Source organism: Phyllobates terribilis, unplaced genomic scaffold (assembly GCF_046119375.1).
Source record: "Phyllobates terribilis strain yellow unplaced genomic scaffold, ASM4611937v1 Scaffold_7__3_contigs__length_470593459, whole genome shotgun sequence".
NCBI classification, from domain to species: Eukaryota; Metazoa; Chordata; class Amphibia; order Anura; family Dendrobatidae; genus Phyllobates; species Phyllobates terribilis.
In genome coordinates this window covers 23,366,227-23,382,296 of record NW_027362767.1, presented here as the reverse complement: position 1 = coordinate 23,382,296, position 16,070 = coordinate 23,366,227, and the positions used below count along the sequence as shown (strand labels likewise).

Genomic DNA, 16,070 nt, shown 5'->3' with positions numbered 1-16,070 from the left:
GGAAGAAGGGAAGAAAGAGGAAAAGAAAGGAAAAAAAAAGGAAGGGAGGAAAACAAACAAAAGAGCAAAAATGGCAAATTGCTATGTTTGGAAGGGGTTAAAGGGCTTGATGACTGTCCTGGCAGCAGGGGGTCAGCAGAAGCCCCTGTAACTGCCCGCGGCCAAGTTTTGTGACATATTGTACTTCGTGATAGTGATAAAAAAAATTCTATATGACTTGTGTTTACTTGGAAAAAAAATCGGAAATTTGGTGAAAATTCAGGATTTTCATTCCATTAAATCAGAGAGATATGTCACACAAAAGAGTTAATAAATAACATTTCCCACATGTCTACTTTACATCAGCACAATTTTGGAACCAACATTTTTTTTTTTTGTTAGGGAGCTATAAGGGTTAAAAGTTGACCAGCGATTTCTCACTTTTCCAACAAAATTTACAAAACAATTTTTTTTTAGGGACCACATCACATTTGAAGTGACTTTGAGGGGCCTTTATGACAGAAAATACCCAAAAGTGACACCATTCTAAAAACTGCACCCCTCAAGGTGCTCAAAACCACATTCAAGAAGTTTATTAACCCTTCAGGTGCTTCACAGGAATTTTTGGAATATGGAAGAAAAAAATGAAAATTTAACTTTTTTTCACAAAAATGTTACTTTAGACCCAAATTTTTTTTTTATTTTCGCAAGGGTAACAGGAAAAAAAGGACCCCAAAATTTGTTGTGCTATTTCTCCTGAGTAAGCCGATATCCCATATGTGGGAGAAAATCACTGTTTGGGCGCACGGCAGGGTTCAGAAGGGAAGGAGCGCCATTTGACTTTTGGAATGTAAAATTTGGTTGAATAATTAGCGGACGCCATGTTATGTTTGGGGAGCCCCTGATGTGCCTAAACAGTGGAAACCCCTCACAATTGACCCCATTTTGACTAGACCCCTTAAGGAGATTATTTAGATGTGTGGTGAGCACCCTGAACCCCCAGGTGCTTCACAAAAGTTTATAACGTAAAGCAGTGAAAATAAAAAATTTAAAAAAATCAAAGTTTTTCCACAAAAATTATCTTTTAGCCCCAATTTTTTTACTTTCACAAGGGTAAGAGGAGAAAATAGACCCCAAAAACTGTTGTTCAATTTCTCCTGAGTACGCCAATACCCCATATGTGGGGAAAATACACTGCTTTGGGTGCATGTCAGGGTTCAGAAGGGAAGGAGCACTGTGTGACTTTTTGAACGCAAAATTGGCTGAAATCGAGAGCGGACGCCATGTCGCGTTTGGAGGGCCCCTGATGCGCCTAAACTGTGGAAATCCCCCACATGTGACACCATTTTGGAAACTAGACTAAAAAAAGACCCCTCAAGGATTTTATCAAGGGCTATAGTGAACATTTTGAACCCAGAGGTACGACACAGAATTTGATAATATTAGGTCATCATATTGAATAAGTTGTCATTAGTCTTGAGCGCAAGTGCTCGCTACTTGAGTTTGCATCAGGTACACAGGTATGCACCATATACTGTGTGTGCTCGAGTGACATGCTCGAGTCCCAGTCCGCATGTTTCACGGTTATTAGACACCCAAAAAAAAAAAAACACAGGGGGATTGCTCGTGTATGGCAGGCAATCCATCCCTGCATGTTTTTTTTGGCTGTATAACAGCCGCGAAACATATGGGGCAGAGACTCGAGCACCCGCGATACTTGGTGCATACCCGAGCACCCGATGCAAACTCAAGTAGCACTTGCACTCAACACTAGTCGCCATATCGTCATCTTTTTTCTTCACTTTTGAAAAAATCCCAACCCCAACACAACCCTAACACAACCCTAACCCTAGCCCAACCCTAACCCTAGCCTAACCCCAGCCCAACCCTAACCCTAGCCCAGCCCAACCCTAACCCTAGCCCAGCCCAACCCTAACCCTACCCCTACCCCAACTAAAGCCCAACCCTAACCCTAGCCCAGCCCAACCCTAACCCTACCCCAACTAAAGCCCAACCCTAGCCCAACCCTAACCCTAGTCATCCATGCACTATAATGAGGCAGCAGAGTTAGTCTAGACTTCGTCTGGCCTCTGTTTAGCGGTGTCCTTTTTCTCCGAGGTTCACAAAACTGTGGCAGACGACACTTTTATGCACGCCTAATAAAAAGACGGACACTGCCGGATCACAGGCCAGACGGTGTCCACAGTGCCTCCATCTGCCTCATTACAGGGACAGAGTCATGTGATGGCTTTGTTTTTTGTGGGACAAGTTGACGTTTTTATTGGTACCATTTTCGGGCAATGTGACATTTTTTGATCGCTTTCTATTCCAATTTTTGGGACTCAGAATAAACAAAAACCAACAATTCAGGAATTGTTTTTTTGTTTTTTTTAAAGCCCTTCCGCGTGTGGTGAAATTGATAAGGCAGCTTTATTCTTCTATGGGACTTTTAGTTTTTGCAGGCTGATCGCTTGCATATCATAAGGATGCAGGAGCATCTCTATGCTAAGCAGGCTGTCAGCTCTGCACTGGCACAAGTTAGATAGATCGTGCATTGCCCATGATCTGACTAAGTTGCTGGTGCCTGGTGACCCGGAGGCCGCTTACCCCATGTGCAGGTATTGCACTAACTTAGGTATCTATGGTTACGACCACTCAAAGTGACAGTTAGTTAGTTGCCAGTGGTCAGAACCATGGATACATAAGCTACTGCAATGCCCTGAACATGTCTAAAACGACATAGCTAATCAGGAGAACTATACCACATTTCTAATTGGAGTTATTTGCTAATACTATTATTACACCAACTACATATTGGTATAGGATCTTGGAGATGGAAATACCCCTTTTACTTAAATGGCAGAAAAGAGAGTAGAGGAAAAGCAATCAACTGTTGTGTCTACCCCAAGTTCTGAGTATTTTTTTTTGACCACCAATATACATTTTTTCCTGCAGAATGAAGGTTGCAAAAAAAAAAAAATTAAATTAAATAAAAAAAAAAGTAGTGGAATTACATTTTTTTCACTATTTTACCTCACTTGAAATTTTTCCCTACATCATATGGTAAAATAAAAACTACAACTTGGCACCAAAGAAACAAGCCCTGATACAGTGATGGGGACAGAAACATAAAAAAGTTATATATCTTGGAAGAAGGGGAAGAAAAAAATCCGGCTCATGAAGGGGTTAAAATAACAATAATTAGCGCGTCGCTCATCGAGGGGACTGTTCACATTTTTAAGTGACACTTTAACCTTTACTTCGGAGAACCACCTACCGACAAACGGCAGCAGAACGTTCTTCCCGACTCCGATCACAGAATTGCTCCTGTGGGAAAAATGGAAAATATGTAAAGAGAAAGAGACACTTAAAGGGGTATTCCAGGAGGACAGTCAGTGTATGATGGGCCAAACCCCTGGAATAGAGAAATCAGTGCTGCCCCCTACTGCAGTGTGGCCGTGTCAGGTACTGCAGGGAGCGGCGCTGTCCATGTAAATTAAATCTTCTTACTTGCCGCCTTTCTCCAGGGAGCTGTGTTTGGGGTGCATGGCTTGGCTGCTGAAGGACTGGCTCCGGATCAGTTTACTCTTTTTGCTTTCTCTGCTAACTACTGAAAACAGACAGAGATCAGAACACGAGCGACGAGGACATGTGTGTATGTGTGAGGGGCGCTCCAGAGATACGGGATGGCAGGGTTATACAGGGAGCAGGGCTATCCAGGGAGGGCGGGTGAGGTCACAGTCAGGGGGGCAGGGCTATCCAGGGAGGGCTGGTGAGGTCACAGTCAGGGGGGCAGGGCTATCCAGGGAGGCTGGTGAGGTCACAGTCAGGGGGGCAGGGCTATCCAGGGAGGGCTGGTGATGTCACAGTCAGGGGGGGCAGGGCTATCCAGGGGGGGGCAGGGCTATCCAGGGAGGGCTGGTGATGTCACAGTCAGGGGGGCAGGGCTATCCAGGGAGGGCTGGTGATGTCACAGTCAGGGGGGCAGGGCTATCCAAGGAGGGCTGGTGAGGTCTCACTCAGGGGGGCAGGGCTATCCAGGGAGGGCTGGTGAGGTCACAGTCAGGGGGGCAGGGCTATTCAGGGAAGGCTGGTGAGGTCACAGTCAGGGGGCAGGGCCATCCAGGGAGGGCTGGTGAGGTCACAGTCAGGGGGGCAGGGCTATCCAGGGAAGGCTGGTGAGGTCACAGTCAGGGGGCAGGGCTATCCAGGGAGGCGTGGTGAGGTCCCACTGAGGGGGGCAGGGCTATCCAGGGAGGGCTGGTGAGGTCACAGTCAGGGGGGCAGGGCTATCCAGGGGGGGCTGGTGAGGTCACAGTCAGGGGGGCAGGGCTATCCAGGGAGGGCTGGTGAGGTCCCACTCAGGGGGGCTATCCAGGGAGGGCTGGTGATGTCACAGTCAGGGAGGCAGGGTTATCCAGTGAGGGCTGGTGATGTCACAGTCAGGGGGGCAGGGTTATCCAGGGAGGGCTGGTGATGTCACAGTCAGGGAGGCAGGGTTATCCAAGGAGGGCTGGTGATGTCACAGTCAGGGGGGCAGGGTTATCCAGGGAGGGCTGGTGATGTCACAGTCAGGGGGGCAGGGCTATTCAGGGAAGGCTGGTGAGGTCACAGTCAGGGGGCAGGGCTATCCAGGGAGGGCTGGTGAGGTCACAGTCAGGGGGGCAGGGCTATCCAGGGAAGGCTGGTGAGGTCACAGTCAGGGGGCAGGGCTATCCAGGGAGGGCTGGTGAGGTCCCACTCAGGGGGGCAGGGCTATCCAGGGAGGGCTGGTGAGGTCACAGTCAGGGGGGCAGGGCTATCCAGGGAGGGCTGGTGAGGTCACAGTCAGGGGGGCAGGGCTATCCAGGGAGGGCTGGTGAGGTCACAGTCAGGGGGGCAGGGCTATCCAGGGAGGGCTGGTGATGTCACAGTCAGGGAGGCAGGGTTATCCAGTGAGGGCTGGTGATGTCACAGTCAGGGGGGCAGGGTTATCCAGGGAGGGCTGGTGATGTCACAGTCAGGGAGGCAGGGTTATCCAAGGAGGGCTGGTGATGTCACAGTCAGGGGGCAGGGTTATCCAGGGAGGGCTGGGGATGTCACTACCCATTCTTTATTTCCTGCCCTTGGTGACATGGACGTGAAGCCTGTACTGCCCTGAACACTAGAATGTAATATAATATAATGACACTCCCCACTATCATAATGGGTGACTTCAACATCCCATTGACACTTCCCACTCATCTGTCTCCAAGCTTCTATCCCTCACTTCCTCCTTCGGCCTTGCTCAATGGTCTTCTGCCCCCACTCATAAAGATGGCCACACACTGGACCTCATCTTCACCCGCCTCTGTTCCCTATCTAACCTCTTTAACTCACCCCTCCCTCTCTCTGACCACAACCTACTTACATTCTCTTCTCTCTCCTCTCCGGGTGCACAATCCCCACTCCACAAACTTCCCCACGCTCGCAGAAACCTCAAACACCTTGACCTACACTCACTCTCTGAATCCCTCCTCCCTCTCACAGACATAAATTCCTTACACGATGCAGATGTTGCTGCCGCTTCATATAACACCTCAATAGCTGCAGCCCTCGACTCGATCGCCCCTCTCACACATACCAAATCTCGCACAATCAACAGGCAACCCTGGCACACCATCCTGACTAAAGAACTGAGACAGGCTTACAGGGTTGCGGAGAGGAGATGGAAAAGGTCTCACTCCATCGAGCACTTCATCGCATTCAAACAATCCCTCACTAATTTCAAGTCCGCACTCACTACAGCAAAACAAACCTACTTCTCATCTCTCATATCCTCCCTGTCTCACAACCCTAAACAGCTATTTAACACTTTCAATTCTCTCCTTCGTCCCCCAGCGCCTCCTCCCTCTTCTCTCATCTCAGCCGAAGACTTTGCCTCATTCTTCAAGCAGAAGATTGACACCATCAGACAAAGTTTCTGCCTAAAGTCTGCACAACCCCTCCTCATATCTACTCAACCTTCCTCCTCCAAACCCCACTTTTTCACCATTACAGAAGGTCAAGTCTCCTCTTTACTCTCCAAATCACATCTCACCACCTGCAAACTTGACCCGATCCCATCCCACCTAATCCCTAACTTACCACAGTCTTCATCCCATCCCTAACCCACCTCTTCAACCTGTCACTAACAACCGGCGTCTTCCCCTCATGTTTCAAACATGCCTTTATCACACCCATCCTCAAAAAGCCCTCCCTTGACCCATCCTGTGTGTCCAGCTATCGCCCCATATCACTTCTCCCCTTTGCTTCAAAACTACTAGAACAACATGTCCACCTTGAACTGTCCTCCCTCCTCTCCTCCTGTTCCCTCTTCGACCGCCTGCAATCTGGCTTCCGACTGCATCACTCGACTGAAACTGCCCTGACTAAAGTTACCAATGACCTACTAACCGCCAAATCCAAGCGACACTACTCCATCCTCCTCCTCCTGGACCTGTCCTCCTCCTCCTGGACCTGTCCTCCTCCTCCTGGACCTGTCCTCCTCCTCCGACACAGTGGACCATTCCCTCTTACTACAGACTCTCTCATCTCTCGGCATCACAGACTTGGCCCTATCTGGATCTCCTCATACCTAACAGACCGGACATTCAGCGTCTCCCACTCACGCACCACCTCCTCATCTCACCTCCTATCTGTCGGTGTCCCCCAAGGTTCAGTTCTAGGACCGCTGCTCTTCTCCATCTACACCTTCGGCCTGGGACAGCTCATATACAGTCTCATGGCTTTCAGTATCACCTCTATGCTGATGACACACAGATCTACCTCTCTGGACCCGATATCTCCTCCCTACTAACCAGAATCCCACAATGTCTGTCCACTATTTCATCCTTCTTCTCTGCTAGATTTCTAAAACTCAACATGGATAAAACAGAATTCATCATCTTTCCACCGTCTCACTCAACCCCCCCATCTGACCTATCCATCAAAGTCAATGGCTGCCCACCCTCCCCAGTCCCACAAGCTCGCTGCCTCAGGGTAACCCTGGACTCTGATCTCTCCTTCACACCTCATATCCAAGCCCTTTCCACTTCCTGCCGACTCCAACTCAAAACTATCTCCCAGATCCGAACATTCCTCAGCAAAGACTCTGCAAAAACACTAGTGCACGCCCTCATCATCTCCCGCCTCAACTACTGCAACCTCCTGCTCCGTGGCCTCCCTTCCAACACTCTTGCACCCCTCCAATCTATCCTAAACTCTGCTGCTCGACTAATCCACCTGTCCCCCCGCTATTCCCCGGCCTCTCCTCTCTGTCAATCCCTTCACTGGCTCCCCATTGCCCAGAGACTCCAGTTCAAAACCCTAACCATGGCATACAAAGCCATCCACAACCTGTCTCCTCCATACATCTGTGACCTAGTCTCCCTGTACTTACCTGCACGCAGCCTCCGATCCTCACAAGATCTCCTTCTCTACTTCCCTCTTAAGTCGTCTTCCCACAATCGCATACAAGATTTCTCCCGTGCTTCCCCCCTACTCTGGAACTCTCTACCCCAACACATCAGACTCTCGTCTACCATGGAAGCCTTCAAAAGAAACCTGAAGACCTACCTCTTCCAACAAGCCTACAACCTGCAGTAACCACCGCTCCACCATACCGCTGCACGACCAGTTCTGCCCCCACCTACTGTATCCTCACCCACCCCCTGTAGACTGTGAGCCCTCGCGGGCAGGGTCCTCGCTCCTCCTGTACCAGTCGCTGACTCGTATTGTTAAGATTATGTAAATGTTTTTGGTATGTATACCCCTATCACATGTGAAGAGCCATGGTATAAATGGCGCTATAATAAATAATAATAATAATATAATACTTCAGGCCGCCGCTGGTGTTATTGTTTACCGGTCTGTGTGCCGGACGAACTGCCCGATATCACCGTGGGGAGACTTTTTGGCAACGCTGATCCTGTTTTACTGTCTCTACCTAAAAAAAAAGTGCAAGTCAAGAACATCTGTTAAAGGGGTGCATGACAAATGAAGAAGGGGTGTGACCCCATCACTAGTCATAATCGCCCACACGGCCCCTCCGATGCTAAATTCAGGGACACAGAGCGGTCTGTACGGCGGAGCGGTGACCGACACTCACGCTTCCTCTCGTAGCTCTTGTCATTGCTGGATCGCGCTTCGCTCTGCTGCTTCTCCTTCTCAATTTGCTCCTGAAAACACAAAATTGGAGACAAAAATTCTGAAAAAAAGATACAGAAGGGGCTGGCTGACTACTCCGGTCATTAGCTGAGCCAGCACCCTGATATATCTCTGGAGAAGGGGCTGCGATATTTATTGAAGAATCAAAACTTTTCTTCTAAATTTTTGTCTACACGCAGAAGTGATCGAGCCCAAAAGCGAAAAATGAAGCTGCCGGGAAGAGACTACTAAGGCCCCCGCGTCTCACCATCTCCAGCAGCAGATGCTCCTCTCGCTCCTTCTCCTGGTCCAGTAAATCCTTTTCAAAGAAACGTTTCTGGAACTATGAAGACGAAAGTGACATCAGGACAAATGACAGAGGAAGGGGATGGGGGAACAGAGACGGGAGACGGTGGGAGGAGACGGGTGACGGAGGACAGGGGAAGGAGGGAGGAGACGGGGGAAGGAGGGAGGAGACGGGGGAAGGAGGACAGGGGATGGAGGGAGGACACGGGGGAAGGAGGGAGGAGACGGGGGGAAGGAGGGAGGAGACGGGGGGATGGAGGGAGGAGACGGGGGAAGGAGGGAGGAGACGGGGGGAAGGAGGGAGGAGACGGGGGAAGGAGGGAGGAGACGGGGGAAGGAGGGAGGAGACGGGGGGAAGGAGGGAGGAGACGGGGGGATGGAGGGAGGAGACGGGGGAAGGAGGGAGGAGACGGGGGGAAGGAGGGAGGAGACGGGGGAAGGAGGGAGGAGACGGGGGGAAGGAGGGAGGAGACGGGGGGATGGAGGGAGGAGACGGGGGAAGGAGGGAGGAGACGGGGGGAAGGAGGGAGGAGACGGGGGGATGGAGGGAGGAGACGGGGGAAGGAGGGAGGAGACGGGGGGATGGAGGGAGGAGACGGGGAAGGAGGGAGGAGACGGGGGGAAGGAGGGAGGAGACGGGGGAAGGAGGACAGGGGAAGGAGGGAGGAGACGGGGGGATGGAGGGAGGAGACGGGGGAAGGAGGGAGGAGACGGGGGAAGGAGGACAGGGGAAGGAGACGGGTGAAGGAGGACATGGGAAGGAGGGAGGAGACGGGGTAGGAGGGAGGAGACGGGGGTAGGAGGGAGGAGACGGGGGAAGGAGGGAGGAGACGGGGGTAGGAGGGAGGAGACGGGGGAAGGAGGGAGGAGACGGGGGAAGGAGGGAGGAGACGGGGGAAGGAGGACAGGGGAAGGAGACGGGGGAAGGAGGACAGGGGAAGGAGACGGGGGAAGGAGGACAGGGGAAGGAGACGGGTGAAGGAGGACATGGGAAGGAGGGAGGAGACGGGGGTAGGAGGGAGGAGACGGGGGTAGGAGGGAGGAGACGGGGGTAGGAGGGAGGAGAGGGGGGAAGGAGGGAGGAGAGGGGGGAAGGAGGGAGGAGACGGGGGAAGGAGGGAGGAGACGGGGGAAGGAGGGAGGAGACGGGGGAAGGAGGGAGGAGACGGGGGAAGGAGGGAGGAGAGGGGGGAAGGAGGGAGGAGACGGGGGAAGGAGGGAGGAGACGGGGGAAGGAGGGAGGAGACGGGGGTAGGAGGGAGGAGACGGGGGAAGGAGGGAGGAGACGGGGGAAGGAGGGAGGAGACGGGGGAAGGAGGGAGGAGACGGGGGAAGGAGGGAGGAGACGGGGGGAAGGAGAGAGGAGACGGGGGAAGGAGGGAGGAGACGGGGGAAGGAGGGAGGAGACGGGGGTAGGAGGGAGGAGACGGGGGAAGGAGGGAGGAGACGGGGGGAAGGAGGGAGGAGACGGGGGGAAGGAGGGAGGAGACGGGGGGAAGGAGAGAGGAGACGGGGGAAGGAGGGAGGAGACGGGGGAAGGAGGGAGGAGACGGGGGAAGGAGGGAGGAGACGGGGGAAGGAGGGAGGAGACGGGGGAAGGAGGGAGGAGACGGGGGAAGGAGGGAGGAGACGGGGGAAGGAGGGAGGAGACGGGGGAAGGAGGGAGGAGACGGGGGAAGGAGGGAGGAGACGGGGGAAGGAGGGAGGAGACGGGGGAAGGAGGGAGGAGACGGGGGAAGGAGGGAGGAGACGGGGGAAGGAGGGAGGAGAGGGGGGAAGGAGGGAGGAGACGGGGGAAGGAGGGAGGAGACGGGGGAAGGAGGGAGGAGACGGGGGTAGGAGGGAGGAGACGGGGTAGGAGGGAGGAGACGGGGGAAGGAGGGAGGAGACGGGGGAAGGAGGGAGGAGACGGGGGAAGGAGGGAGGAGACGGGGGAAGGATGGAGGAGACGGGGGAAGGAGGGAGGAGACGGGGGAAGGAGGACAGGGGAAGGAGACGGGGGAAGGAGGACAGGGGAAGGAGACGGGTGAAGGAGGACAGGGGAAGGAGACGGATGAAGGAGGACAGGGGAAGGAGACGGATGAAGGAGGACAGGGGAAGGAGACGGGTGAAGGAGGACAGGGGAAGGAGACGGGTGATGGAGGACAGGGGAAGGAGACGGGTGAAGGAGGACAGGGGAAGGAGACGGGTGAAGGAGGACAGGGGAAGGAGACGGGTGAAGGAGGACAGGGGAAGGAGACGGGTGAAGGAGGACAGGGAAAGGAGACGGGTGAAGGAGGACAGGGAAAGGAGACGGGTGAAGGAGGACAGGGGAAGGAGACGGGTGAAGGAGGACAGGGGAAGGAGACGGGTGATGGAGGACAGGGGAAGGAGACGGGTGATGGAGGACAGGGGAAGGAGACGGGTGATGGAGGACAGGGGAAGGAGACGGGTGATGGAGGACAGGGGAAGGAGACGGGTGATGGAGGACAGGGGAAGGAGACGGGTGATGGAGGACAGGGGAAGGAGACGGGTGATGGAGGACAGGGGAAGGAGGGAGGAGACGGGTGAAGGAGGACAGGGGAAGGAGACAGGTGAAGGAGGACGGGTGGAGGACAGGGGAAGGAGGGAGGAGACGGGGGAAGGAGGACAGGGGTAGGAGGGAGGAGACGGGGGACAGAGGACAGGGGTAGGAGGGAGGAGACGGGGGATGGAGGACAGGGGTAGGAGGGAGGAGACGGAGGACAGGGGTAGGAGGGAGGAGACGGGGGACGGAAGGAGAGGGAGGAGAGGGAGGAGACGGGGGATGGAAGGAGAGGGAGGAGACGAGGGACGGAAGGAGAGGGAGGAGACGGGGGACGGAAGGAGAGGGAGGAGACGGGGGACGGAAGGAGAGGGAGGAGACGGGGGACGGAAGGAGAGGGAGGAGACGGGGGACGGAAGGAGAGGGAGGAGACGGGGGACGGAATGAGAGGGAGGAGACGGGGGACGGAATGAGAGGGAGGAGACGGGGGACGGAAGGAGAGGGAGGAGACGGGGGACGGAAGGAGAGGGAGGAGACGGGGGACGGAAGGAGAGGGAGGAGACGGGGGACGGAAGGAGAGGGAGGAGACGGGGGACGGAAGGAGAGGGAGGAGACGGGGGACGGAAGGAGAGGGAGAAGACGGGGGACGGAAGGAGAGGGAGGAGAAGGGGGACGGAAGGAGAGGAAGGAGAGGAAGGAGAGGGAGGAGACGGGGGACGGAAGGAGAGGAAGGAGAGGGAGGAGACGGGGGACGGAGGCGGGTGAGGGCAAGAGGTGACACATGAGGGTTGAAGGTGACAGATAATGGAGAAAGGAGAAGGATGATGGCGGGAGGTGACATCAGGACGGGTGGTGGAGGAAGGAGACAGGCGATGGTGGTAATTGCTCCACAAGGACTTACTGCATCCATAGACATCTCCATCCGATCCAGCTCCAGCACAGTCTGCAAACATATAAGAAAACCCCCATGTAAAATCCACCTGTAACACATCCTTCTCCCTAGCGGGTGGCTCCTTGCTGTCAGTGAATGTAAACCTCCTGATGAGAACACAGGGCGCTGACACACTGTTACATGTGCTGCACCTCTGTTCAGGATGGGTTTGAATGCGTCACTTCACTGCGAGCAGAGATCCTCTTAGTGACACGAAGCAGCTGACGCAGACGTCTCGCCCCGTGTCCTCGGCTGCCGCTCACCCGTTTCACCACGGCCAGCACGTCCTTGTCCTTCTCCTGGCACAGCAGTTTCCGGATGCACAGCTCCAGCTGCTGCAGTAAGTGTTTGTCGGCCGGCAGCCTCAGCGTGGACTTCAGCTTTGGTAACATGTAACAAACCTTCATTCTGTGCGGAGAACACGTAAGTTCATATAGACACGGGACTCATATAGACAAGTCAGCAGCTGCTATGACCCCGTGGGGCCACATCCTAATGAGGGGTCTCCAGTGCTCAGCACTGAATGCGGGGGAGATGTGACCACACATGTCTCTATAAGACTGCAGGGCACGGGATATCACCCAGGCATGTGACGGGCATCCCCAGGGGGCACAACCTTACCTGACGTTGGCCACCGGGTCACCCGTCAGCTCCAGGACCGAAAGGTAAAAGTATTTACAGAAGAAAGACTTGGAGAAGAACTCCATGACGTATTCACACGTGTCCAGGAAGCGCTGCCGGTTCCAGTAGCTCTTTCCTTGGCCGAGTTCTGGAATAGAAGATGTCAGATCTTACACCAGAGAAAAGACCCCAAGAAGGCTCCAAACGGGCCGCTCTCCTGCCGGTTCTGATCAGCCCAGTCTCTCGTGCGGTCCGATTTCTAGGACAATCTCAGCAATATGAGGACTGTTCCCCGGTAAACACAGAACATAAAGAGGCGCTTACGTTCCACCAACTTCTGGATGATTTCGTGCCTTTGTTCTTGCTTCCGATTATAGCGCAAAAATATACAAAGGGTTCGACTCGCCGCTTTCTGGACCGGCAGAACATTCTAGAAAAACAGGAGAGGAGACATCTTTTACACCATGGATTCTCTCCTGGCTGCAGGGCTGTATAGGAGCGGTGTACTGAGCGGGTGCGGTATCCTCCCCCCGGGCATCGTGCCTCCCCCCATGTACCACCAGTCTGGGGTGATGGGACTCACATTAGTGAGGATGATAGAAAACATTCGGTGCAGGAAGCGGTAATAGATCTGGTCGCTGGATATGATGTGCGGCAGGCAGGAGAACTTCTGCAGGATTTTCTCGTGGCTCCTCCACTTCAGCGAGTTGGCCACTCTCTGCTCGGCGGAGGTCAGAGCCGGGACCAGGTCCGGGACAATCATCAGCTGTAGTGTAAAGTAAGAACTTATCAGTCTGGGCAGAACACAATGCAAAGACCTAAGCACACCACTAGAGGGAGCAATAAGAGGCTGCAAATTCTCTGCTTTGCCAATCAGCTGAGAGCAGGTATAGACACAATGTATTCTATGCAGAGAGATCCACTGTGACAAAGCTCCACAACTGGTACTGACTGCAGACCCTAAACAGGAGGCGGGGACGGGCGGACAGATCTGGGGTCTGTAAAATGGAAGGGTCGTAAGGAGAACGGGCCTGGCCTGGGGCCTCTAAGGAGAAGGGGCCTGGCCTGGGGCTTCTAAGGAGAAGGGGCCTGGCCTGGAGCCTGTAAGGAGAAGGGGCCCGGCCTGGGGCCTCTAAGGAGAAGGGGCCCGGCCTGGGGCCAGTAAGGAGAAGGGGCCTGGCCTGGCGCCTTTAAGGAGAAGGGGCCTGGCCTGGCGCCTCTAAGGAGAGGGGGCCTGGCCTGGGGCCTCTAAGGAGAAGGGGCCTGGCCTGGGGCCTCTAAGGAGAAGGGGCCTGGCCTGGGGCCTCTAAGGAGAAGGAGCCCGGCCTGGGGCCAGTAAGGAGAAGGGGCCTGGCCTGGCGCCTCTAAGGAGAGGGGGCCTGGCCTGGGGCCTCTAAGGAGAGGGGGCCTGGCCTGGGGCCTCTAAGGAGAGGGGGCCTGGCCTGGGGCCTCTGAGGAGAAGGGGCCTGGCCTGGGGCCTCTAAGGAGAAGGGGCCTGGCCTGGGGCCTGCAAGGAGAAGGGGCCTGCAAGGAGAAGGGGCCTGTAAGGAGAAGGGGCCTGCTCTGGGGCCTCTAAGGAGAAGGGGCCTGCTCTGGGGCCTCTAAGGAGAAGAGGCCTGCTCTGGGGCCTCTAAGGAGAAGAGGCCTGCTCTGGGGCCTCTAAGGAGAAGAGGCCTGCTCTGGGGCCTCTAAGGAGAAGAGGCCTACTCTGGGGCCTCTAAGGAGAAGAGGCCTGCTCTGGGGCCTCTAAGGAGAAGAGGCCTGCTCTGGGGCCTCTAAGGAGAAGAGGCCTGCTCTGGGGCCTCTAAGGAGAAGAGGCCTGCTCTGGGGCCTCTAAGGAGAAGAGGCCTGCTCTGGGGCCTCTAAGGAGAAGAGGCCTGCTCTGGGGCCTCTAAGGAGAAGAGGCCTGCTCTGGGGCCTCTAAGGAGAAGGGGCCTGCTCTGGGGCCTGTAAGGAGAAGGGGCCTGCTCTGGGGCCTGTAAGGAGAAGGGGCCTGCTCTGGGGCCTCTAAGGAGAAGGGGCCTGCTCTGGGGCCTCTAAGGAGAAGGGGCCTGCTCTGGGGCCTCTAAGGAGAAGGGGCCTGCTCTGGGGCCTCTAAGGAGAAGGGGCCTGCTCTGGGGCCTCTAAGGAGAAGGGGCCTGCTCTGGGGCCTCTAAGGAGAAGGGGCCTGCTCTGGGGCCTCTAAGGAGAAGAGGCCTGCTCTGGGGCCTCTAAGGAGAAGGGGCCTGCTCTGGGGCCTCTAAGGAGAAGAGGCCTGCTCTGGGGCCTCTAAGGAGAAGAGGCCTGCTCTGGGGCCTCTAAGGAGAAGAGGCCTACTCTGGGGCCTCTAAGGAGAAGAGGCCTGCTCTGGGGCCTCTAAGGAGAAGAGGCCTACTCTGGGGCCTCTAAGGAGAAGGGGCCTGCTCTGGGGCCTCTAAGGAGAAGGGGCCTGGCGCCTCTAAGGAGAAGGGGCCTGGCCTGGCACCTCTAAGGAGAAGGGGCCTGCTCTGGGGCCTGTAAGGAGAAGGGGCCTGCTCTGGGGTCCGTGAAAAGCAAGAGGGGCCTGATCTGGAGTTTATAAGTAGGATCTGTCTGATTTGGGGTCAGTATTTTGGGGTCTTAGGTCTATTACTTAGGTGGTTTGACATCTCTCATTTATAGAAGTCTGGTCTTGGGTTCAAACGTATTTTTGGGGGTTTGATCTTGGGTCCATATTTATTCAGAAGACTTTTTTACATGGGATCTGGCCTGGCCCCTGTATTCATTTTGGGGTGTACTATTTGTTAGGGGCATGACCCATGTACAATGGGTGGGGGATGAAGCCTGCGCCTTCGGCTAATGATGCCATTCACACCTTGTTTTCCAGCCCGGAGTCCCCTCCGCTTGTCATCAGCTCCAGCGTTTCCGGGAGGTGGTCTAACAGCGCGTCCACCACCTGTAACCGGAGAGGAGACCGGCCGTCACAGATCATTCACCTGCTGCTCTCCCTGTCCTAAGCTCTGGTCATTTCAGTGTTGTCATAGGGACACACTTTGGGTCTGAATCTCTGTCCACATCTTAGGTTCTGCTATTGAAGTCAATGGAGATTTATCATTCGTGCAAACAACGGAAAGCTGAACTGCCAGAGCTCAGAACAGGAAGTGTTGTCATGGGGGCATTGTAGTATTCTGAAGAGCAGTCACCTCTAGAGAGTCGTCCTGTAGTAAGGCGACCAGCTCCTTGTGTATTAAATACACATTAGACCCCAAGAGCTTACAGACCTGAAAAAAAGAAGTAAATGACATCGGCCCAACAGTCCAGAAACTCCTGTAATCCGACAACAGGTGCAGGCTGATGAGCGGGGGTCTGCGGGGGCCGGATTACTCAGAATCATTAGAATTAACAATGGCCGCAGAAAGATCATTCCACAGCTGCCGCCCTGCTTGTTGATGGTTTCCAGAAACAGGCAGATATATGCTGGTCCATACTCACTTCACAGAAGCCAAGAGCTGCGGAGTATCGGACGGGCACGTCAGGGTCATGGCACAAGCAGAAGAACGTGGCATAAAGGTCGATGTGGAAGTTTTTTGCCGCCACAAATACAACCATGGCCTGAAGGATGAAAAC

The 16,070-nt window shown here is 54.7% G+C and overlaps 1 protein-coding gene across 1 annotated transcript in view; it reads right to left on the bottom strand.

Moving 5' to 3' along the window:
* Positions 1 to 16,070, bottom strand: part of PPP4R4 (protein phosphatase 4 regulatory subunit 4) — a 290,124-nt gene that overhangs the window by 2,879 nt on the left and 271,175 nt on the right. The window contains exons 10-22 of the mRNA XM_073638312.1: positions 15,936 to 16,055; positions 15,647 to 15,724; positions 15,319 to 15,399; positions 13,069 to 13,251; positions 12,810 to 12,915; positions 12,486 to 12,633; positions 12,128 to 12,272; positions 11,835 to 11,876; positions 8,393 to 8,467; positions 8,087 to 8,156; positions 7,844 to 7,924; positions 3,490 to 3,586; positions 3,257 to 3,306 (exon numbers count right to left, since the gene is read on the bottom strand). Coding sequence (XP_073494413.1) covers positions 3,257 to 3,306; positions 3,490 to 3,586; positions 7,844 to 7,924; positions 8,087 to 8,156; positions 8,393 to 8,467; positions 11,835 to 11,876; positions 12,128 to 12,272; positions 12,486 to 12,633; positions 12,810 to 12,915; positions 13,069 to 13,251; positions 15,319 to 15,399; positions 15,647 to 15,724; positions 15,936 to 16,055 — 1,276 coding nt within the window. The remainder of the gene's footprint in view (positions 1 to 3,256; positions 3,307 to 3,489; positions 3,587 to 7,843; positions 7,925 to 8,086; positions 8,157 to 8,392; positions 8,468 to 11,834; positions 11,877 to 12,127; positions 12,273 to 12,485; positions 12,634 to 12,809; positions 12,916 to 13,068; positions 13,252 to 15,318; positions 15,400 to 15,646; positions 15,725 to 15,935; positions 16,056 to 16,070) is intronic.